Source organism: Leopardus geoffroyi, chromosome C3 (assembly GCF_018350155.1).
Source record: "Leopardus geoffroyi isolate Oge1 chromosome C3, O.geoffroyi_Oge1_pat1.0, whole genome shotgun sequence".
NCBI lineage: Eukaryota > Metazoa > Chordata > Mammalia > Carnivora > Felidae > Leopardus > Leopardus geoffroyi.
In genome coordinates, this window is record NC_059338.1 from 141152020 (window position 1) to 141173856 (window position 21837).

At 39.5% G+C, this 21837-nt stretch overlaps 1 protein-coding gene across 1 annotated transcript in view; it reads left to right on the forward strand.

The window, feature by feature from the left end:
* ASPH (aspartate beta-hydroxylase) overlaps positions 1–21837 on the forward strand; it is a 224123-nt gene that overhangs the window by 127420 nt on the left and 74866 nt on the right. The window contains exon 15 of the mRNA XM_045455143.1: positions 21366–21451. Coding sequence (XP_045311099.1) covers positions 21366–21451 — 86 coding nt within the window. The remainder of the gene's footprint in view (positions 1–21365; positions 21452–21837) is intronic.

The window sequence follows — 21837 nt, forward strand, 5'->3', positions numbered from 1 at the left end:
TAGAAGTAATGTCTTGCTTCTTTATGTTTCCAGAGTATTTTATGATTCTCATTTTGCCTGATAATTTTCTTTTTTTTTTTTTTTTTACATTTATTTATTTTTGAGAGAGACAGACAGAGCTCAAGTTGGGGAGGGAGAGATAGAGAGAGGGAGACACAGAATCCGAAGCAGGCTCCAGGCTCCGAGCTGTCAGCCCAGAGCCCGACGCGGGGCTCAAACTCACAAACTGTGAGGTCATGACCTGAGCCGAAGTGAGACGCTTAACCAACTGAGCCACCCAGGTGCCCCTGCCTGATAACTTTTAACCTTCTATTCTAGTCATTAATTGACTCCTCCTTCCCCCACTCCTTCTACGATCTAAATTATTTGAGGCTAGAGATTTGTCTTAGTCCCTTCGAGCTGCTATAACAAAAATGCCACAATCTTGGTGGCTTAGCAGAAATTTATTTTTCACAGTTCTAGAGGTGGGGGTGTTTAAGATCAAAGCGTTGGCAGATTTGGTATCTGGTTCATGGACGGTGTCTTCTCACTGAGTCCTCACATGGTGGAAGGGAGTAGGGAGCTCTGTGGGGTCTCTTTTATAAAGCACTAATCCCCTTCATGAACTCTGCCCTCAGGAACTAGTCACCTCCCAAAGGCCACACCTCTTAATACCATCACCTTGGGGGTTAGGGTTTCAACCTACAAATTTGAAGGGAAAAAATATTTAATCTGTAGCAGTACTGTGTTCTGTTCATCTTTGTATCCCCTATGCTGACCAGCATAATATTTTGTCAGGTACTCCATAAATGTTTTTCAAAATGATTTGAAAACTGATGTACACATTCCTCTAGACAATCCAGAATAACCAAATTCATGCAGTAGAGAAATTTAGATGAACAGATCAGAATAGATTGTCAGATGCTAGATTGGATTTTTATTCTATGGAGCTATTGGACAATAGTTACGAATGTCCAGAAACATTCTTGGCACTGTTTTGTTCAGTGTTTCTTATTGGACCATTAATATCTCATAAGATCTCATGGGAAGTTTAGACTCATTTGTTTGAGACAAAACAAATTACAGTCTTTGGGTCTTGTTTGGATCCCCTTTCAGAATAATAAACTCTAATAATATGAGTTCATAAGATAGCAAAATATAAATACTGACTCTCCCATGAAATTATATTCAGGAATTATTGTTAATTTCTTTTTAGATATGATTATACTATTGTGGTTGTGTTTGTGTATATAATAGCTTTCTTGTGATTTAGTTCACATAGATAAAATTCACCTAAAGCCTACAGTTTGATAAGTCTCGACGTATATGCAGCCATGAAACCCTCAAGATCACATCCAATGGTACCAGAAGTTTCCTCTTGCCCTTCTGTGATCCCTCCTGTATGCTCGCCTTATTCCCCTTCCCTCCCCATCCGCTAAGGTCCCTTCATCTCTGTACTGTTTACATTTCCTAGAAGTTTATATAAATGGAATCATACAATATGTGCCCTTTTTCTGTGTCTGGCTTCTTTCATTCAACAATTATTTTGACATTCATCCATGGTATAGTGTGTAGTAACAGTATCCATTTTATTGATGTAATAATTTTCTTATCTGTTCACCTGTTGATGGACCTTTGGCTTGTTTCCAGTTTGGGGCTATTTATTACAAATAAATTCGCTGTGAACATTCACGTACAAGTCATTTTGTGAACACACGCTTTCATTTCCCTTGGGTCACAAGTGGAGTGGTGGGATGGCTTGGTAACTGTATGTTTACCTTTCTAAGAAATTCTCGAACTGTTTTCCAAGTGGATGTATGGTTGATTTTACATTCTCACCAGCAACTTGTAAGAATTCCAGTTCTCCCACTCACCTACCAACACTTGGTGTGGTCAGTCTTTTTAATTTTAACCATCCTAATAGGTGTGTAGTGATATCTTAGTTGAGTGTTACTGTGTATTTCCCTAGTGACAAACAAATGGTGTGGAGCATCTTTTCACGGACTTAATTCTCATTCTTCTCTCTTTGGTGAAATGTTTGCTCCAATCTTTTGCCCACCCCCAACTTTGTATTGTGTTGTCTGTTTTGTTATTCCTTGATTGTTGATAGTTATTTATATACTATTTTTATAGCAGTTTTATCACATTTATGACTTGCAGGTGTTTTCTTCCAACCTCTGCGTTGTCTTTTCATTTTCTTAATAGTCGCTATTGAAGATATTTAAAATTTTTATGAAGTCCAATTTATGAATTTGTCCTTTTCTGGATGGTGCTCTTGGAGTCATGCCTAAGAGATCTTTGCCTAATCCAAGATCACCAGGATTTTCTCATATCATTTTTCCTAGAAGTATTATGGTTTTAGGTTTGTGTTCCATTGAATTAACTTTTGTTTATGGTAAAGGCATAAATGCCAGTTCATTTTCAAAATATGGTTATTTAATTATGTTGGCAGAATTCTCTAGAAATATTATTTATTTCCTCTCCATTTTCTTTATGGTTTTGTTGAAAAGTCCATGTATGTATGGGTCTCTTTCTGGACTCTGTTCAGTCCCATGGATCTGTTTCTCTCTACAGGAATGCCACACTGCCTTGATTACTATAGCTGTATAAGCCTTGAAATCACAGGATTTGTCAAAAAAATACTGGAGGAATAAAGTCTTCAAACTTTGTTCTTTTTCTCAGTTGTGTTTTGGTTATGGTGGAGGTCCTTTGTATTTCCATGTGAATTTTAGAATTAGTTTGTCATCTTCTACCAAATGAAGAAGGCTATTGAGATTTTGCTCTCACATAGAATCTATATATTTACTTGGGGGAAATTGATGTCTATACTATGTAGAGTTTTGCTAATCTGTTAACATGGTATGTCTCTCCATTTAAAGTCTTATAAAATTTCCTTCTGCATTGTTTTACAGTTTTCACGTACAGAGCTACTTTTGTCAGATTTATCCTTAAGTATATCATATTTTTGGATGTGATTACAAGTGGTATTACTTTATAACTTCAATTTTCTGTCGTGTTACTAGTCTATGGGGAAAAAATGATTTTTCTATATTGATCTTGTATCCTGGAGTCTGGCTGAACTGCCTGAGATGTTCCAGTAGCTTTCTTGTAGTTTCTATCAGATTTTCTACAAAGATATTTATGTCATTTCTTTATTTAAGACTATTTTATTGCTTTGTTTCCAAACAGGATGCTCTTTCTTGCTTGATTCGGTGGCTAGAAGCTCCAGTACAATGTTGAACAGTTATGTTAGTAGATATCTTTATCTTGTTCCTGATCTTAGGAGGAAAAAAAATTAGTCTTTTATCAATAAGTAGATGTCAGCTGTAGATTTTTCATAGTGGCTGTTTATCAGATTGAGAAAGTTTCCATCTATTTCTACATTGTTAAGAGTTTTTATCAGGCATGAGTTTTGGATTCAGACACATTCTGTGTCTAATGAAATGATCATATGGTTTTTTGTTTTTGTTTTATTTGTTTGTTACAATAGAGGTTACATTGATTGATTTTCATATATTAAACCAAATATGTATATTCCTGAGATAAATTTCATGATGCATTATCCTTTAAATATGTTTTTGGGTTTAATTTGTGAAATTTTGTTTAGAAGCTTTTACATCCGTGCTCATGAGGAAAATCAGTAGTTTGTTTTTTTTTTTTTTTTCATGTAATGTCTTTGCCTGATTTGGGTTTCGTAATAATGCTGACCTCAATAGAATGAGTTGAGTAGCAATTCCTCCTTTTCAAGAAATTACATAATATATATTATTTCTTCCTTAAATGTTTGGTGGAATTTACCAGTGAAAATGACTGGGCCTAGAGTTTTCTCTGTGGGAAAATTTTTAATTACAAATTCAATTTCTTTCAATGATACAAGATATTCAAGTTATTTATTTCTCTTTGAATAACCTTTAGTAGTTTCTGTCTTTCAAGAATTGTGTGTATTTCATCTAAAATGTTGAATTAATTGGCAAAACATTGTTCATAATATTCTCTTATTATCTTTTAATAATTGTAGAATCTGTAGCAATCCACCTGACTCATTCCTGATACTCATTTCCTCAATTCCTCATTGGTTATTTATGGGTTTTTTGCTGTCTTTTTTAATCAGTCTGGCTGTGGTTTAATCAGTTTATCTTTTCTCAAAATCAGCTTTAATTTTATTGACTTTCTTATATTTCTGCTTTGTAAGCTATTGATATCTGCTCTGAGCTTTACTGTTTCCTTTGTTCTATACTTCAGGTTTAATTTGCTCTCCTTTTTCTAGTTTCTTTAAGGTGGAAGCTTGGAAAATGCTGTATGTGCACTTGCAAAAATGTGTATTCCCTGTTGTTGGAGGGAAGTGTTCTAGAAATATCAGTTAAGTCAGGTTGTTTCATACTCTTATTGAAATCTATATCCTTGCTGACATTCTCTCTACTTGTTCTGTTAGTTATTGGATGAGCACTATGAAAATCTCTGATGGACTAACAGATTTTTCTACTCTTTTCAGAGTTCTGTTTTGGGGTCATGGATTTTGAAGATTATTATATTCTTCTAATGAATTGACTCCTTTATCGTTATGGAATAACCTTATTTGTCAGTCATAATATTCTTTGAACTCAAATCTACTTGGATTTAATACAGGCACTCCAGCTTTTTTTTTTTTTTTTTTTTGGTATTATTAAAAGGGCGTGCCATTTTACTTCCATTGGCTTTTAACTTGTTTGTGTTTTTGTATTGGAAGTGCATTTTTTATAGTCAGCACATAGTTGGGTTGTACTTTTTCATTCAAGCTGGACTTCTTTGGCTTTTAATTGGGATATTTATATTTAATTTAATTTTAATTTAATGTATTGGTTTGATTAGGTTAAATCTATTTCTCGCTGTATGTTTTCTATCTGTCACATCTATTTGTGCCATTTTTCTCTTTCTCTACCTTCTTTTGGAGTAAATGAATAATTTTTATGATTCCATTTTATCTGTTTTGTTGGGTTATTAGCTGTAACTATTTCTTTAATCTTTGTTTTAGGGTCCATAGCATACATCCTTAACTTGTCAGTCTGCCTTTAAGTAATATTATACTACTTCACATATACTATAAGAAACTTTACAATATATGCTTCCACCTCTCCCTTCTAAATTTGTGCTATTGTTGTCATACATTTCACCCTTATTTTTAAACCTACCCTACATTGTTACTGTTTTTGCTTAACCAATTATTTTATTTTAAACAATTATCTTTTAAAGAGATTTAAGTAACAAGAAAGAAGACATAGTGTAAGCCATGCAGTTACCATTTCAGTCCTTTCTTTTTGTGTGTACATCTACATTCCTATCTATTATCATTTGCCCTCTGTTTGAAGGATGTCATTTAACATATGTTGTCGTATAGGCCAGTTGGTAATGAATTCTTTCAGTTTTTGTAAGTCTGAAAAGCCTTTATTTCACCCTTGTTTTGAGGGATATTTTTGCTGGGTATAGAATTCTCAGTTGGCTTTTTTTTCTGTTAGTACAGTTGACCCTCGAACAGTGCAGGGGTTAGGGGCACTGAGCCCCCTGCACAGTCAAAATGCACTGTAACTTTTGATTCCTCAAAAACTGCACTACTAATAGCCTAGTCAGAGCCTTACTGGTAGCAAGCAGTTGATTAGCACATCTTTTGTATGTTATATATATTACATACGGTATTCTTACAGTAAAATAAGCTAAAGAAAAGAAAATTTTATTAAGAAAATCATAAGGGAGACCCTGGGTGTCTCAGTCAACTGAGCATCCAGCTTCGGCTCAGGTCACCATCTCACGTCCCTGGGTTTGAGCCCTCCACCAAGCTCTGCCACTCTGCCAACAGCTCAGAGCCTGAAGCCTGCTTTGGATTCTTTGTCTCCCTCTCTCTCTGCCACTCCCCTGCTCAATCTCTGTCTCTCTCTGTCTCTCAAAAACAAAAACATTAAAAATGTAAAAAAAAAAAAGAAAAAAGAAAAAAAAGTCATAAGGAAGATAAAATACATTTACAGCACTATATTCTAAAAAAAACAAGTATAAGTGGACCCACACAATTCAAACCCATGTTGTTAAAGGGTCAACTGTACTTTAAAAAGTACAATTCTCTTTTCCATTCCATTTTTTCTAATAAGAAGTTTGCTATCATCCTTATTTTTTTGTTCCTTATATGTAGCATGTCTGTCCTCCCCTGTCTACATAAAAGGTTTTCTTTTTATCACTGGTTTTGAGAAATTTGATTCCTCTCTCTCAAGAATTACTACCCTTCATTGTCCAGTATAAAGTAATTGCAAACCTTTGTTTCATATATGATAAGGAAATTTTTAAGAACTTGATTTTGTTTTAATATATGCATTTGAAGTTAGAGATGTATGCATTGAAGTTTGGAGATAATATCCCCTTCTTCTTTATTGCTATTTCCACTACATCTGTTTCAGAAAGGCAATGGCTTTATTTTTCAATATATTGAATTATAGGTTTATGATTCTGTTACTGATCCATATTCATGTTTGTCTGTAATGAAAAGTCTATCAGTTAAACCTGTATTTTCTGTTTGTTAAAATATTAGAAATATTTTAAAAATTTTAAATATTTAAATATATTAAAAATTAAATATTTTAAATATTTTTAAAATTTTATAATTTTAAATTATAAATCTGTCACCCTACTTTTCTGCTATTCCCCAATAAGCTCAACTATTTCTCATTCCCTAGAGACCCAGATCTTTACAGTTGGATTGCTTATTGAAAGTTTGTGGCTGTCTTATGTTTATCCCCACTCCTACAAACCAAGATTAATAAATTCTCTAATATCAGGTTTTCATTTTCTTCACATAGGGAGGAATTCTCAAAGCACTCTTGGGATTTCTTTTATTACAATGATCAAATGATATTTAAAGATTTCCACTTGGGTTTGGTGACATTTCACCTACTGTCAAAAAATATGAATCAGGTGTAACTAGTGTCTTAAAAGGTATAATAATCATAGCCAGCCAATATTAATGCTGACAGACACCAAGCAAACATACGTTGACATCTGATAATCAAAAAAATAAGGTAGCATTAGAAACTTAGCTTCCAAATATCCTAAGTTATTCATTCATATATATGTACTAATATTTAGCTATATCTGTGATGTTACAGAATAGAATTACGTATAACTATTTATTTATTTATTTATTTATTTATTTATTTATTTATTTATTGTATAGATCCTCATCTCCTCACCTTTGCAATACCCACTTCCCCAAGATTCTTACTTGATGGTACTTGGGAATGCCTATTTTGTTTCAAGTTCCCTTGGTGATACTGATGTACAGCCAGGCTTGGAAATTATTGCTTTATTTAACATTACTGGGAAATCAATATTTCATAGAAACATTATTAAATGGCTTAAATTACCTTTAAGAACCATTAAACAAAAATTTAAAAATTTGGTAGATACCTTTCTAAAATACTTTTTTATGCATCTCTACCTTCTAAAATTGTGCGCTGCCGGCGCCTGGGTGGCTCAGTCAGTTAAACGTCCAACTTCAGCTCAGGTCATGATCTCACAGTCCGTGAGTTCAAGCCCCACATCGGGCTCTGTGCTGTCAGTTCAGAGCCTGGAGCCTGCTTCAGATTCTGTGTCTCCCTCTCTCTCTGTCCCTCCCCCACTCATGCTCTGTCTCTCTATCAAAAAATGAATAAATGTTAAAAAAATTTTTTAATTGTGTGCTGCACTTAATTTAACTTTCTTTGGTGATTGGAGACCATGATGCCCATTTTAATAAACACCAGTTGCTGTGAAGTGATGCCTTTTGGCACTTGTTTACCCCTACACAGTTTGGCCCATGTTGAAATGGGCTAATTTCTGTTGGTTTTTGTTTCTTACTTCAGTCTGTCAGCTTTTACTTTTTGCTGCTGATGGTGTGTCTGATTCAAACACTCGTTCTAATGTATTACCTAAAAGTGAGTTAAGGGCTTACCCAGAAGAGCAGGATCGCTAGAATTGTATCTAAAATAAGATTTGGGGAAGGTGGCTGACCTCTCATGGAACAGTGCACATGGAGATAAATTCATAATGTCTGAAGCAGCTGTTGGTAAGCCTGTGCACTGCCTTGGCACCAAAGGGGTTTCTTTTATGTATAGAAAACACATCACTTAGCGTTTCTGAAATTTCTAATCTAACATATGGGGTCACATCTGTTAAAGGATTATTAGTCTAGAAAGGGAGTGATGTATAATTTATTAAAATAACTCTATGGGGAGATAGCAGACTACATTTAATAAACTGGAATACTTGCTGGCTCCATTGAATGCTCCCAGTGGAATCCCACATCATTTCAATAGAGGGGGCAGATGAAAACAATTGGCCTTTATATAATGTTTACTGTGTTGTATTACTTAGTGTCTCTCAGCTGAAAAATATTTATGTTAACTGTTAGGTTTAAGCTCTGACTATTGAACTCCTGTGGCTACATAGTTGATATTTACTTCTGAGGAGAACAGGGGTCCGTTATTCCTTAGCTGTAGGAGGCAAAAGAAGGGTGGACCATTCTTCTTCCCTCCAATCTGCAGTGAAGGCTGCAGGTAAGAGTTGTTGCCCAGATTGGCCTCTTCTCCCAGGACCATAGACCTACAAGGTAGACAGTATTAGAGGAAGCAGGCTCAGAGGGGGTTCCTTTCTGGATCAAACACATTAATGTTCCTCTCTCACAGTGATAATACAATGATTCCTGCCAGAAGCACTTCCATGGCTGTCTGCTGATTGGGCTTCTCAACAGCAAATAACATGACTCTCTCTTGATATGAAAGCAGGTTTATTTCAGACCCCACTGTGAAGCAAAGCAATAGAATACTGTAGGGGTGGAAAAGTTTTCCCTTCTTCCCTTCTTTGTGTGGTCTAATAATTAAATGGGCATAGGAGAGACTAACAGAAAAAAAGTTTAGTAACGTGTACTTTCTGTATCCATGGGTTAGACCCTGGAAAACTGAGTAACTCTCCAAAATGACCGAAGCCATCACTTTAAAGACCATCTGCAGCTAAAGGTGAAAGGTGGTGGGGCTGGGGAGTCAGTCATGGGAGCTTAGCAGGAAATCCCGATAAACGAGTATCAGGTTGTTATGCAGACTTAAGTTTTGGGCTTTCTCCATTGGTGAGAGTTTCTGTACATTGAGTCATCCCTCCTTCCTGGTAGGGAAGACAGAGAGGGAGACACCCTTCAAAATGGCTATCTCCCTTAAAACGTGAATGTCTCTTACAAAAGGGCAACTTCTACTCGATTCTCGGAGCTTCTCTTGTGTCTACACTTTCTTAAAAATAACCAGCTTAAAATAAACAACATGCCAAAGAGGCATATCAGGGGGTGGGGGGGTGGGGTGGCAAAATTTGCTCCCCTAAAATATCTTGCTCAATTCACACTTCTAAAAGAAAGAGAAAGAACTGTGTGCCCCTGTCGTCCTCCCCTGCCTGAGCCTTGGAGGAACACTGGTACATGAGCAAATGCGGGCTTGCTTTCCCTATACCCAGCAGAAGGAATCCCATCAAAAATCTTAGTACTGGATTCTTCCAAGTCTTGAATATTTTGTTCTATTGTTTCCTTCTTTTTCATCATTTGCCTTAATCTATAGATTTGCCATAATGTCAGACAAATTTAGAGACTTTTTTTCTTACATTGAAATCTACAATTGATTTTAAAAAGAAAAGCAAACTGGGGCACTTGGGTGGCTCAGTCGGTTAAGCATCTGACTCTTGATTTTGGCCCAGATCATGGTCCCATGGTTTGTGGGATCGAGCCCCGTGTCAGGCTCCATTTTGTGAGCACAGTACCTGCTTGGGATTCTCTCTTTCCCTCTATCTCTGCCCCTTCCCTGCTCTCTCTTAAAATAAATAAGCTTAAAAAAAAAAAAAGAAAAGAAAAATTAACTTCCAATTCTAATACAGGAAGATTAAAATATGTCTTAGGTTAACTGTTAATTAACATGAATAATATTGCAATAGTGTATTACATGATTATTTTAGCTTCAGGCTGCTTTTCAGAGAGAGCGCATGTTTTCCTTCAATGTCTTATTTTAGTCTTACTCTTCCGTCCCTTAAAATATTTTTGCTTTTTAGATTATTTCTCATCATATTCCACCTTTGGATACCTATTACAAAAAGCAGTTTTTTCATATTTTGTGTGATTCTGCTTGGAGACACATGGCAGGGTCCAGGGAACAAGGGAAGTATAGTGTGTCCGCATAGGTCCTTAGTCCTTTGTTGACTCAGAAAATGCAAACTGGATACAGATATAGTGTGGCAAAGTTATTAGTTGCCCAAAATCTGTCAGGGAAATGGTTGACTCTGTTATGCCCAGAATTCGTGATCCCCGAATACCGCCAGGGAGCCGAGTCCAATGTAAAAGCAAAAGAGCCTTTATTCGAGCAAGCTCGAGCTCAGTCCCCTACCCACACCGAGATACCATACCGGGGAGAGAGAGCGAGTTTCAAAAGGACGAAGGTTTTATTGGGGCCTAGGGGCAGTTGGTGAGGTAATGGCTGTGGCCTCAGCAGATTGGCTGGGGAAGGGTCCGAGTCCTGTTAGGCAGGTGAGCAGGAGGTTACTCAAGGGGAGGAGGCGTGGTCAAGGTGAAGGACACAGAACAAGATGGAGTCGGCAGGCGTAGGCCCGCCCTTTCAGACTCTAGAGCAAATCTGGTATCTTAAAAACAAATAAATGAATAAAAATAATTCCTAAAACCATTTGCTAATAAGGTGTTGGGGATGAGCAGATTTTCCTCTCTCCAAAGTTCTTCAAGTTAGACTAAGAATTAAATTGATATGAGACAAGATTAACGGGAAAATATCATTTAGTGTTGCACATGCAGGGTATACACAGACATAAAACTCCCAAGGACAGTCTGGCAACAGGAGGCTTACATGACATTCGGAGCTAAGGAGTTAATAACCCCCCCAAGGTAGAGGTCTGGGGATATACAATGAGGAGGAAGGCCATTTGTCAGAAGGTAAGAGGAGATGTTTGAGAAGCAAAGGCTGCCCTATTATGCAAATAGCTTTCTTAGGTAAAAAGGAATCTCTTGGGGAGCCTGGGTGGCTCAGTCGGTTAAGCATCCGACTTCAGCTCAGGTCACGATCTCACGGTCCGTGAGTTCGAGCCCCGCATCGGGCTCTGGGCTGATGGCTCAGAGCCTGGAGCCTGCTTCTGATTCTGTGTCTCCCTCTCTCTCTGCCCCTCCCCTGTTCATGCTCTGTCTCTCTCTGTCTCAAAAATAAATAAACGTTAAAAAAAATTAAAAAAAAAAAAAAGGAATCTCTTAATAGCTCTCTTGCTGATTCAGGCTTTCCTTTTCAATGTGAATTTGGGCAGTTGAGGGAGGGGTAAAGTCCTTTTCCCGAATCTGCTGGGTTTTGATTCCTTTTAACTCAAAATAATCTTCTTGCCAAAGTGGCCCATCTTGGAGTGGCCTTCCCTTGGCCCCTACAAAGATATATTCATACACATATCCCATATAATTAAAGAACAGAATTTTAAGATACATGAAAATAAGGTATTATTATAGATTTGAGTCATGAGTAACATTGGTATTGATGTTTTATGCTCCTTTATGGTTGGTAGATGAGGGTTAGATATTATCCCAAATTTCATGGAAGCAAAATTAAGCAAGTCACTGAAGAAAGGCAAAATTGAGGCTCAAACTCTGGCCCCCAGACTCTATACACTGTGATTACCCTACCAAGCCTTGGTGTCTGTGCATAATGTATAAACCCTGGATCTTCGAGACACAAAAGGAAAATTACTATGGTTATTTACCTTTATCCTTCAAGACAGGTAGTACAAAGGTCAACTTATTCCTTTATACAATGTAGGGGCCAAGAGCAAGCTGCCCCAAAGTGGGCCACTTTTGCATGAAGATTATTTTGCACTGAAGACAGTTTAGATCTTATGAACTCAAGACATACTTCTGCTTTTAACTACATAGAAGAATCTAAATTGGGGGTCTTTCTCAGAATAAGAGTTATTACCAGAGGTAAACTTGATCTGAGTGACCCATCTGTATGGCAGGTCAAACATCTAATGACCAAATATTTGCTCTTCTCATGATTGCCTGGTGAACTACATTCCATCCTGTGAAGTCTCAGACTTCTACCCACTTCTTCTTAGTTCAGGATGACATATATATCTCATTTTGCCTCACTGTCTTTGGAATTTCCGTATCTGTGTAGATGCCTTGTACGTGTGAAGTTAAATTTGATTTTCTCCTGTTAATCTGTGTCATGCCATTTGGTTCTTCATCCAACTAGAAGGACCTTGAAAGGAACAGGAATTCTTCCTGTCTGACAACAACATGATACTTACACTAATATTTAATTCTACTCTGTCATCACTCTCAAAACCCTTAGAAACACCCTAGTTTCTTAACTTTTGGGCCAGATGCTAGAGATACAGCACAATGGTCAAAAGCATAGACATTGCAGCCGAGATAACCCCAAGATCCAACCTTGGCTTCTGCTGTTTACAGTTTGCACAGCCTGGGTGAGTCATATATGCCAAGCAGAGCAAGTGCTCAGTAAATGTCAACTATTATCAGCAAACAATTTTATAAGGCATTACGCAATGACTCAGAACATAAAAACAAGATGCCTTGTGAACTTATATTCTACTAAAATGAGCTGAATTTTGCAGTCTAAGAACTTACTGATTAGTTGGGTTGGAAGAATTTTCTCTGTCCTTCAAGGTCCTTCTAGCCAGAATAAGAATCAAATCTGGCATGAGGCAGATTAACAGGAGAAAATCAAATTTAATTTTGTACCAATGGGGAATCCATACAGACATGGAAATTGTGGACAGTCAGTAGGTCATTTTGAACTAAGGAGAAGCGGGTAGGGATCTGGGACTTCCAAGGGAAGGAATGCAATTCAGGAGAAGATGAAAAAGAGTAAATGTTTGGTAAACAAATGTTTGCCATTTGAAACAATGGGACATACAGAACTTGGATCAAACAGGCCTTGCTAGGTTCCTCCCTGTCTACCTGCCTACTTCATATCATGACGGAGTTAATTATCTATGGGGGTAGCTCTCTTCCTGGAGCAGGCCCTCTAACCAAATTCTTTACAGCAGCTTTCAGGGAGGTACAGAGCTTTTCCTGAATCTTCTGGGCTTGATGGCTTTTTATTTGAAAAAGTCTTCATGCCAAAGTGGCCCATCTTGGGGCAGCCTGCCCTTGGCCCCTGCAGTTGTGCTAGTATTCTGCCATTTGTGTTCTAAATTGCTGAATATACTGAAAAATAAGGATGGAATGAGACATGAGAATTAAGTATCAGTGTTCTCTATACTTTTTCAGGGAGGATTGGCTTGCATATGTACCTTTTTCTTTGTCTTATCTTTTTCCTCTGTCCCCTCCACTATTGTCCATTGATTCTTTTTGGATTAGACCTTCTTTTTTAAAGCAAGCTACTCTCAGTTCATTTTCTTCTTGGTTGCTTATGGTTTGCTGATTTTTTTTTTTAATAGTTGATATGCCTAAGTTACAGACTGACATTGTCCTACCCCCTTCCAGAATGTCTTGATTCATTCATGCTTACATATGTCTGGAAACATTTGTCAAGGACTGTCTCTGTAGGACAAGCCATGGGCTAAATGCTGGAAATAAGTTGCAAGTAAGTTCTTTTCTCACACGAATTAACAATCCAGCAAGGGTTGGGGAGTCTTGGTAGGAAGAGAGAGGGGGTGAGCGTGCACAAGCTAAATATACAACCAACTAAACACAGCCTGAAAAGTTTACTATTTCTAGAAACAAAATGCTATAAGAGCACAGAAGAGAAGGATTTTTTTTTTTTTTTTTTTTTTTTGCATGATGAAGTCTTAGATGACTAAATAGAGGAATGGCATTTAAACTAGGTCTTAAAGGTTGAAGTGCAGAGTATTCCTTGGTAGAAATAGAGGGAAGTGTTTTCCAGACAAAGAAAACACCATGAGAAGAGTCACAGAGGTGTCGAAGTTCATGCCATATTTGAGAGGCTATATAAAGGAAACCTAAAACGCTCTGTGGTACAGAACAGGAGAGGAAAACAGAAACCAGGGGACAGTTTGCAAAAGGCAGTAAACTTGGTTCAAGGAAACACCACTGTGAAATAGCTCAAGATGGACATTATATCCCTTGAACAAATGAAGCATTTGGGGGGTTTTGACTTAGCGGGAGAAATTCTCGTTTTTTTTTCTCCCTGTGTCTCAGAGTTCAGTTAATTGAAGGTCCTTAATTAGCATACAAAATTGTATCAAAAGCAAAATGGAAGCCCAGGGCAGGAGCAGATACCATGGCCTTCAGTGCAAGTAAGACGCATGGCGCCTGGAATCCCTTGTCCAGGTCGGGGTAGGGAGTTACGGTTGTATACTTTGTGTCTTGCATATTTTCAAAAGCCCAATTCTTGCTGTGCCAGTGCCATTTTTTTTTATTTTTTTAATGTTTTTATTTTATTTTTGAGACAGAGAGAGACAGAGCACGAGCTGGGGAGGGGCAGAGAAATAGAGACAGAATCCAAAGCAGGCTCCAGGCTCCGAGCTGTCAGCACAGAGCCCGACGCGGGGCTCAAACTCACGGACCATGAGATCATGACCTGAGCTGAAGTCGGACGCTTAACCGACTGAGCCACCCAGGCGCCCCCCACTGCCATTTTACAGTTGGGGTGTACCTCCTCCCTCAACAAAACTTATACTCCCTAAACATGCACTTTGGGCCTCTGCTGGTTCTTAAAGCAGGCTTAGCATCACTAAGGCCAGATCCTCAAATATGGGGAGAGAGCAAGTCAGTGCCCAGAGTTCCTGAACAAGATCTCTGCCTTCAGCTTCCCATAATAAGAGCATTCACATAGATGGTACCAAACGCTACCATCCAAACAGAAGGAGATGCTTGGCCTTTCGCTTCCAAGAAAAATAACTCATGATGAAGGTCCAAGTCCCCAGTTGTAAATGAATTACAAAACAGATCCTCTTTCCTCTGCCCAGAATAATGCTGCCACTACCTGGGTATACTTGAATTCTAAGTTTCCCCAGGAAACTTTCTCTTTTGCCTCCCAAATAGATTAGCACCACTCCCGATCCATCCTTAAACTCATTCCTCTGAAGGTTAATTGTCCATTTACATCCTTCTTCTCAATACGACAGTGGCCTCCTTGAGAAGATTTCTGTTGAATTCCCAGCACCTAGCAACAGTCCTTGGAACACAGTGGGATTTTAGCAAATAGTTGGAAGAATGAACCAGTCAGTGAAGAAAGTTGGTCTCCATCCAGACACCTCGGGCTCTGTCCATTGTGTTCAAACACTGAAGAACTACATTCTGATGTAGTTCAAGAGTAGTCAAAAATTCCTTGATGTTGTTTTGTTTATTTTTAAAGAGTGGAATGCTTTGAGGGTGGAATGAACACTAAGAAAGGGGTGAGCAATCAGGATTAAAAAAAGTAGCTGGGTATTAAACAGGAAGAATATATAGATGTCACCAAAGGCCTCATTAGGTCTGGAGGAGCATTTTTTCCTTCTCCTTTTCCTTTTCTTTTTCTTTTTCTTTTTTTTTTTTTTTTTTTTTTTTACAAGGAGAAGCCTCTGAATTATGGTTGAGTTTGCATTACCTCCCAATAGATTCATGGCAAGGAGGGGGCTCAAAATCAGATACAATTTTATTTTTACTTTTACAAGTATTATATTTCCATGCCCAAATGCTTTTCATACTGTTGTACATAAAGTAAGAATCCTTACTGAGAATCACTTAGATTGTCTCTTCCTTGTAACGTTTTCATGAAGGCCATGTTGAAACATAATTTACACGTGGTTAGGTCCAAACCATATATATCCAAGTGTGCAGGGATGAGTTTTGACATATGTATAGATGTCTAGATACAGTCCATCCACCACAGTTAAGATACACAATGCTGTAACCCCCAAATTCTCTTGTACCTTTTGCAGTCAACCCTTTTACCCATTCCCAGCCTCTGGAATCACTTACCTGTTTTCTTTCCTCGCAGTTTTCCCTTTTCCAAAATGCTGTATAAAGGGAATCATCCAGTCAGTAGCCATTTGAATTTGGCCTCTTTTACTTAACGTGATACATTTGAGGTGCGTTATGCATATTATGGCTTAGTATGGAGCAGTAGTCCGTTGTATCACTATGCCACAGATGGTCCACTCCCAGGTGGATGGACATTTGGTTTTCTGTACTCTTTGGCTGTTCTGAGCAATGGTGCAGTGAACATACACATACAAGGCTTTGTGTGGACATATGTTTGCATTTCTCTTGGCTAGGTAACCAGGATCAGGAGTGCTAACATGACATTCTCAGGAACTTCATTTTTTATTTTGTATGTTCAGGGATCCATGGGTGTATTTAAACAGTGGAAGACATGGACAGAAATATCCTTGGGACAGTGTAGAGCATGGAGACAGACTGGAAACAGGGAGACTGGCTAGGAAATTGTTGCTTTTCTGTCTACCGTGTGGAGACATTGCCATTTCCATCACTCTGTTTTAATGGAGTAGTTTTAGAACACAAATCTAATACAAAGGTTCTGTGTCTGTTTTTCTTGGTGGTCAAATTCTACCCAGGCACCATAATATAAAAACATCGTCATTTGTGGACCAAGTAGAAATGAAAAGGGAATCAACAGTAATTTTTATGTAATCTGATGGCTTTTTTCATACTCTTTATTATTCTTTTATTTTTCTTCTTTTTTTCTTCTTTTTTCTTAACATTTCAGCCATGGCATGGCAGGGGAACTAAGAATTTGAAATGCAACTGAAATGCACTTTTTTCCTCCTTAGTGGTTTTGGAAGAAGATAAAATTCTTGCAATGGCAGTGATTATTTTTACACAAAGTTTAATATAGCATAAATAGCTTCCTTCCAAACCATTTGTTTTTAAATCCGTGTTCAACAAAATTAACAATTCATTCCAGTACCTTCTAGGTCTACTCTGAAAGATTAACTTGATTTCAATCAACTGAAAATTAAAAGCACGGGATTTCTGGGGCATCTGGGTGGTTCAGTTCGTTAAGCGTCTGACTTCAGCTCAGGTCATGATCTCATGGTCTGTGAGTTCGAGCCCCGCGTCGGGCTCTGTGCTGATAGCTCAGAGCCTGGAGCCTGCTTCAGATTCTGTGTCTCCCTCTCTCTCTGACCCTCCCCCATTCATGCTCTCTCTCTGTCTCAAAAATAAATAAACATTAAAAAAATTTTTTTAAAGCACAGGATTTCCAAGTTCAAAGAGACCTGAACACAACCAGCCCAAGTGACTCATTGGTAAATGAGAGAACATTGAGGCCAAAAGCACCTGACAGCCTGGTTCCATCACTGACCATGAGTGCTCCTTGTCGTTTCTGTGGCTTGGCTCTGTGCCTCCCCATCACAAGAAGGAGGAGATCTGTCTGTGTTTTTGAGAGTCGGAAAAATTGCCTTAGGCTTCTCATACATTTAAAAATAAAAATAGCCATGATGGGATGAGACTTGAATTTCAAAGAGAGGCGAAATAGGAACTATTACGTTTGAAGATACATGAAAAGAAATATGTTAAGGTTTTTAATATTTTGTCTATTTTTTTGTGATAATATTGAAATATTTTGACATTGAGATACTTACAGCTTAGCTGTTTAACAAGCATATTATGTTGGATGTCCTGAGCTGGCAGTAGTTTATTTTTCTTCTTCTAGATAAGTCTCGTGTTAACTTTATAAAACGGGAGACAGAGGTGGGAAAGCCAGTGATGCCAGCAATAATATACTCTCGTCGGGTACACCCTGGGCTTTCTTGGTCCCACTGGCATTCTGCCAACAGACACTTCTGCAAAACCAAAATGAACAATTGAGAGACATGAGTCAGTGCTGAGACGACAAGATAGTAACTCACCACCGTGAATTCTCATCTCGGTCACACGTCAGTTTATTTTCCATATCCTTAGCACACATGCTAACGTATAGTGACACACAGCTGGAAATGCCCTTTATTCCCTATTTTGCCCGTCTCTGCTTTAGCCGCTTATATTTTTTAACACTAGGGGTCCTGATGGGGAGCCTGCGTGGCTCAGTCGGTGAAGCGTCCGACTTCGGCTCAGGTCATGATCTCACCATTTGTGAGTTCAAGCCCCGCATTGGTCTCTGTGCTGACAGCTCGGAGCCTGGAGCCTGTTTCAGATTCTGTGTCTCCCTCTCTCTCTCTCTCTCTCTCTGTCCCTCTCCCACTCCCACTCTCTCTTTCTCTCTCTCTCTCTCAAAAATAAAATAAATGTTTAAAAAAATTATTAAAAAAACCCAATAGGGGTCCTGAGGGTTCAGGGAGGGGGAAGAGAAAGATGGAATAAACAAATAAAAGAGCATAACATTTTTTTTTAATGCATAAGGAATGAAATAAAGGAAAGATGTTCAGAGTGTCAGCTTTTTTGCTGATGAAGCCTGAATTGAAAGATGGGCAGGATGAGCAGGAACAATGGGTTTATTAGTAATAAACCCCAGAATCAGATGTAACTGCCCACTTCCGGCAGCAGGGAACAGGCCTGGTTCCCCCACGTGGTCGGCTCAGATGTGCCCTTGGGAGGAAGAGAAGGGATGGGACTGAGTCACCCGAGTTTGTCATATCCCCCAACCCAGTGAGCAGATAAGTCACACCATCTCCCCTGTGGGGAGAGGCAAGAGGCTAAGAGGCTTTAGGAAGTGTCCTTCCCTTTGGAAACCATTTGAGTGGAAACCATCCTTCCCATGTGGATGAGCGAGGGAGGCGTCAAGGGACTAACCCTTTTGGAACCTCAGTGACATGCCTGTGAAGTTAAATTCCCTATGGGTGGGAGGTCGAGAGGATAAAAGGAGATATACGTAAAGCACCCAGGGTGGAGGCCAGCCCAGAGTGAATGCTAAAAAAAATAGTAGCGATTCCATTCAGCCTTTCTTTGGACAAATCCACACGCTCCTCCTTTGCCGTTTTATTTGCCATCTCTAGCCGGTTTTGTGGTTTGGACAACCAGATGGGTACGGCGCTATCCTCTGAAAGAGGGCAGACATGACAAGAACAGATTAGTGAGCAACAGTGCCTTCGATTTCTTATGTGCTGAGCTTGAGACATCAGTGTCACAAATCACAGGCATGTGGATTTGTGATTTTTGTACTGCCAAAGAGGGGCGCCTGGGTGGCTTAGGCAGCTGAGCGTCTGGCTCTTGATTTCAGCTCAGGTCGTGATCTCGCAGTTCATGAGATCGAGCCCCAGGCCAGGCTCTGCGCTGACGGTGCGGAGCTTGCTTGGGGTTCTCTCTCTCCCTCTCTCTCTCTGCCCTTCCCCTGCTCATGCTCTCTCTCTCACTCTCTCTCTCAACATAAATAAATAAACATGAAAAAATTAAAAAAAAAAGAAACTTAACTAGTTAATTTGTAGTTCCATTTGGAAATTAAACTGTTAAAGAAAGCCCAGTACAGGGCTGAAGACTGACCCTGAAGACAGCATCCCAGGGACCAGCAGGGGGCAGGAGCCAGAGAGGAACTGGGAGGCGGGGGGGTGGGGGGGGGATGCAGAGTCCAGAGAAGCACGAGGAAAACTAGGAAGGCGGACAACACAGAACAAAGTCAAGGAGAGGGATCGTGTCAGGAAGGAGGGATGAGTCAGCCGTGCCAGGTGCTGAAAGAAGTCAGGAGAAAAAGGAACAAAAGGATGGGCAGAGAAGGCCGTAGGCATTACTGGCTGTCAGATATGGAACACCTTAATGTATGCCAGGCTCTGTGCTGTATGTTCATGTGCAATTTTGACTTCATTCTCAAAAACAACATCCCCATTTTACAGATTAGGGAAGTAAGAGCCAGAAAAGTTTTGCTACCAGCTTGGCTTAGGTCACAGAGCACGGAAATCACAGAGTTGGGACTCAGACTCCCTGCCTTCTGACTCTTAACCACTGAGCTCCCCTTCCTTCCAGAAGACTTGCTTTTGCCCTGTGTTGGGTGAGGAAACCAGAGCACTGTGAGTTGAGGGGCCATGAGTGAGGGGTGAGGAAGAAAGGATGGCAAGTAGACGAGGGTAGCCCGACCTTTGTCCTGGCTGGTGTTGGTTTGCTTTAAGACGATGAAGACTTCAGCATTATTAAGTGACAAGAGATGCTTGGAATAGAGCCAGTGAGTGAGGAGACAACTAGAAGGTGCAGAAGGCCGAGGACAGGTGTGTGTGCGCGGAGGGGCGGGATCTTAAAAAGGAGAGCCCCTCCTCCTCTGTAACAGGAGAGAGGCAATTGGATGTGTAGGTTCAGTGTCAGAACATTAGAGAAGTTCTCTTCTGTCCTCATTTCCTCATTCTGTCTCCTCCCCCTATCCCACTACCAACCCCCTTCTCTATCTGGAACATCCCATTTACCCTTCAAGGTCCCGCCCTCGTCACTCTCCTGAGCCCGCAGGACGGTCTGCCGTAGGCTTCCGGGGACCATGCGGCCTCCATCCACCCCACAGGCACTGCCAGGTGTGCAACAGCAGGACTCGTCCCCCTCCTGCTGGATGTGACTTTATGCTAAGTGAGCATGAATCAATTCAGTCTGCATCTAAGACATGGTGCCTTGTCTTGATCTCAGGGTTGTGAGTTCAAGCCCCGCACTGGGCTCCACACTGGGCACAAAGTTTAAAAAAAAAAATCTTAAAATAGTACAAGTCATATAGGAGAAGGGCCACGAAAGAGAGAGATGCAGGGTGCTGTGGACTCTAAGCCAGAGGGGAAATGACACGAGGGAGGCAGAACTGAGCACTTATGTGAGTGACACCTGGAGAAACCTTATGAAGAGTGTAGTTTAGAGCTAATTGTTGCAGGATGAGCGTATTTTCAACTGACAAAGGTAAAAAATGGGCCATTTTACTTAGAGAAAGTAGAATCCGAAATGGCACAGAGCTTATTTGGGGAACACGGGGTGGTCCTGTTTGGCTGAAGTATGGAATATGGCTGGAGTGGTATCCATGATGCAATGGAAGAACCTTGAGCACTAGACTATGAAATTCTGTTAGCGTTGTCTCCCTTGAGATTTCCCACTGACTTTCCCATTTTTATCTTTATCTGATCAGAAACATTGCAGAAATATTCAAAAGCTATTTTAAGCAGTCTTTGGCACTTAGCCCAAAAGTTGACAATAAGAGTTCATAAATCACACCTCCCATTTTTATTCTGGAAACTAGGCCAGTATCCCTCGTGAGTTTCAGGATGCCAGTACCCACCCAGTCTCCCAGGAACACCTGTGACCGTCGAAGTAAGGGCGGCGGTACCTCCCTTGGCAGCTACTGACTGTGTCGTGCTAGGGATGGGGGTGGGAAGAGGTGAGCCGGGAGTGGGTTTGCTACTGCAGCTATAGGTGTCTCATTACTTGTAAATCACTATTCTTAATAATTATTTCTAGACAAAAAAAAATACAAAATAAAACCTCTTTTTTCTTTCAGTTAAGAAAAAGAAGCCTAAACTATTAAATAAATTTGATAAGACTATTAAAGCTGAACTTGACGCTGCAGAAAAACTTCGTAAAAGGGTATGTTGATGTTTTTGTCTGGTGGAGAAATGTGCAATGAAGATAAATTCAGGCATTACTCTTGCATTGTTAAAATAGTAATAATAATAATAATAATAATAACAACAACAACAATAGAAACAGCCCTTGAATAGAGTGGATTTTTCCCCAAGAACATCAGCATTCCATGTGAAATGAGTCAAGTAAAAGGAAGAATCATGGCTGTATGACCAAACAGAAGTAGAACTAACAGAGGTCGGCTAACCTGAGGTCAGCCTCCCTCCGCCACTTGCTAGTTGTGTGGCTTTGGACAGAACACTTGGCCATTCTGAGCCTCAGTTTCCTTATTTAAAAAAATGAGAATAGTAAGTACTCTTTCTAAAAGTTTTTGATTGGGTAGCATCTCA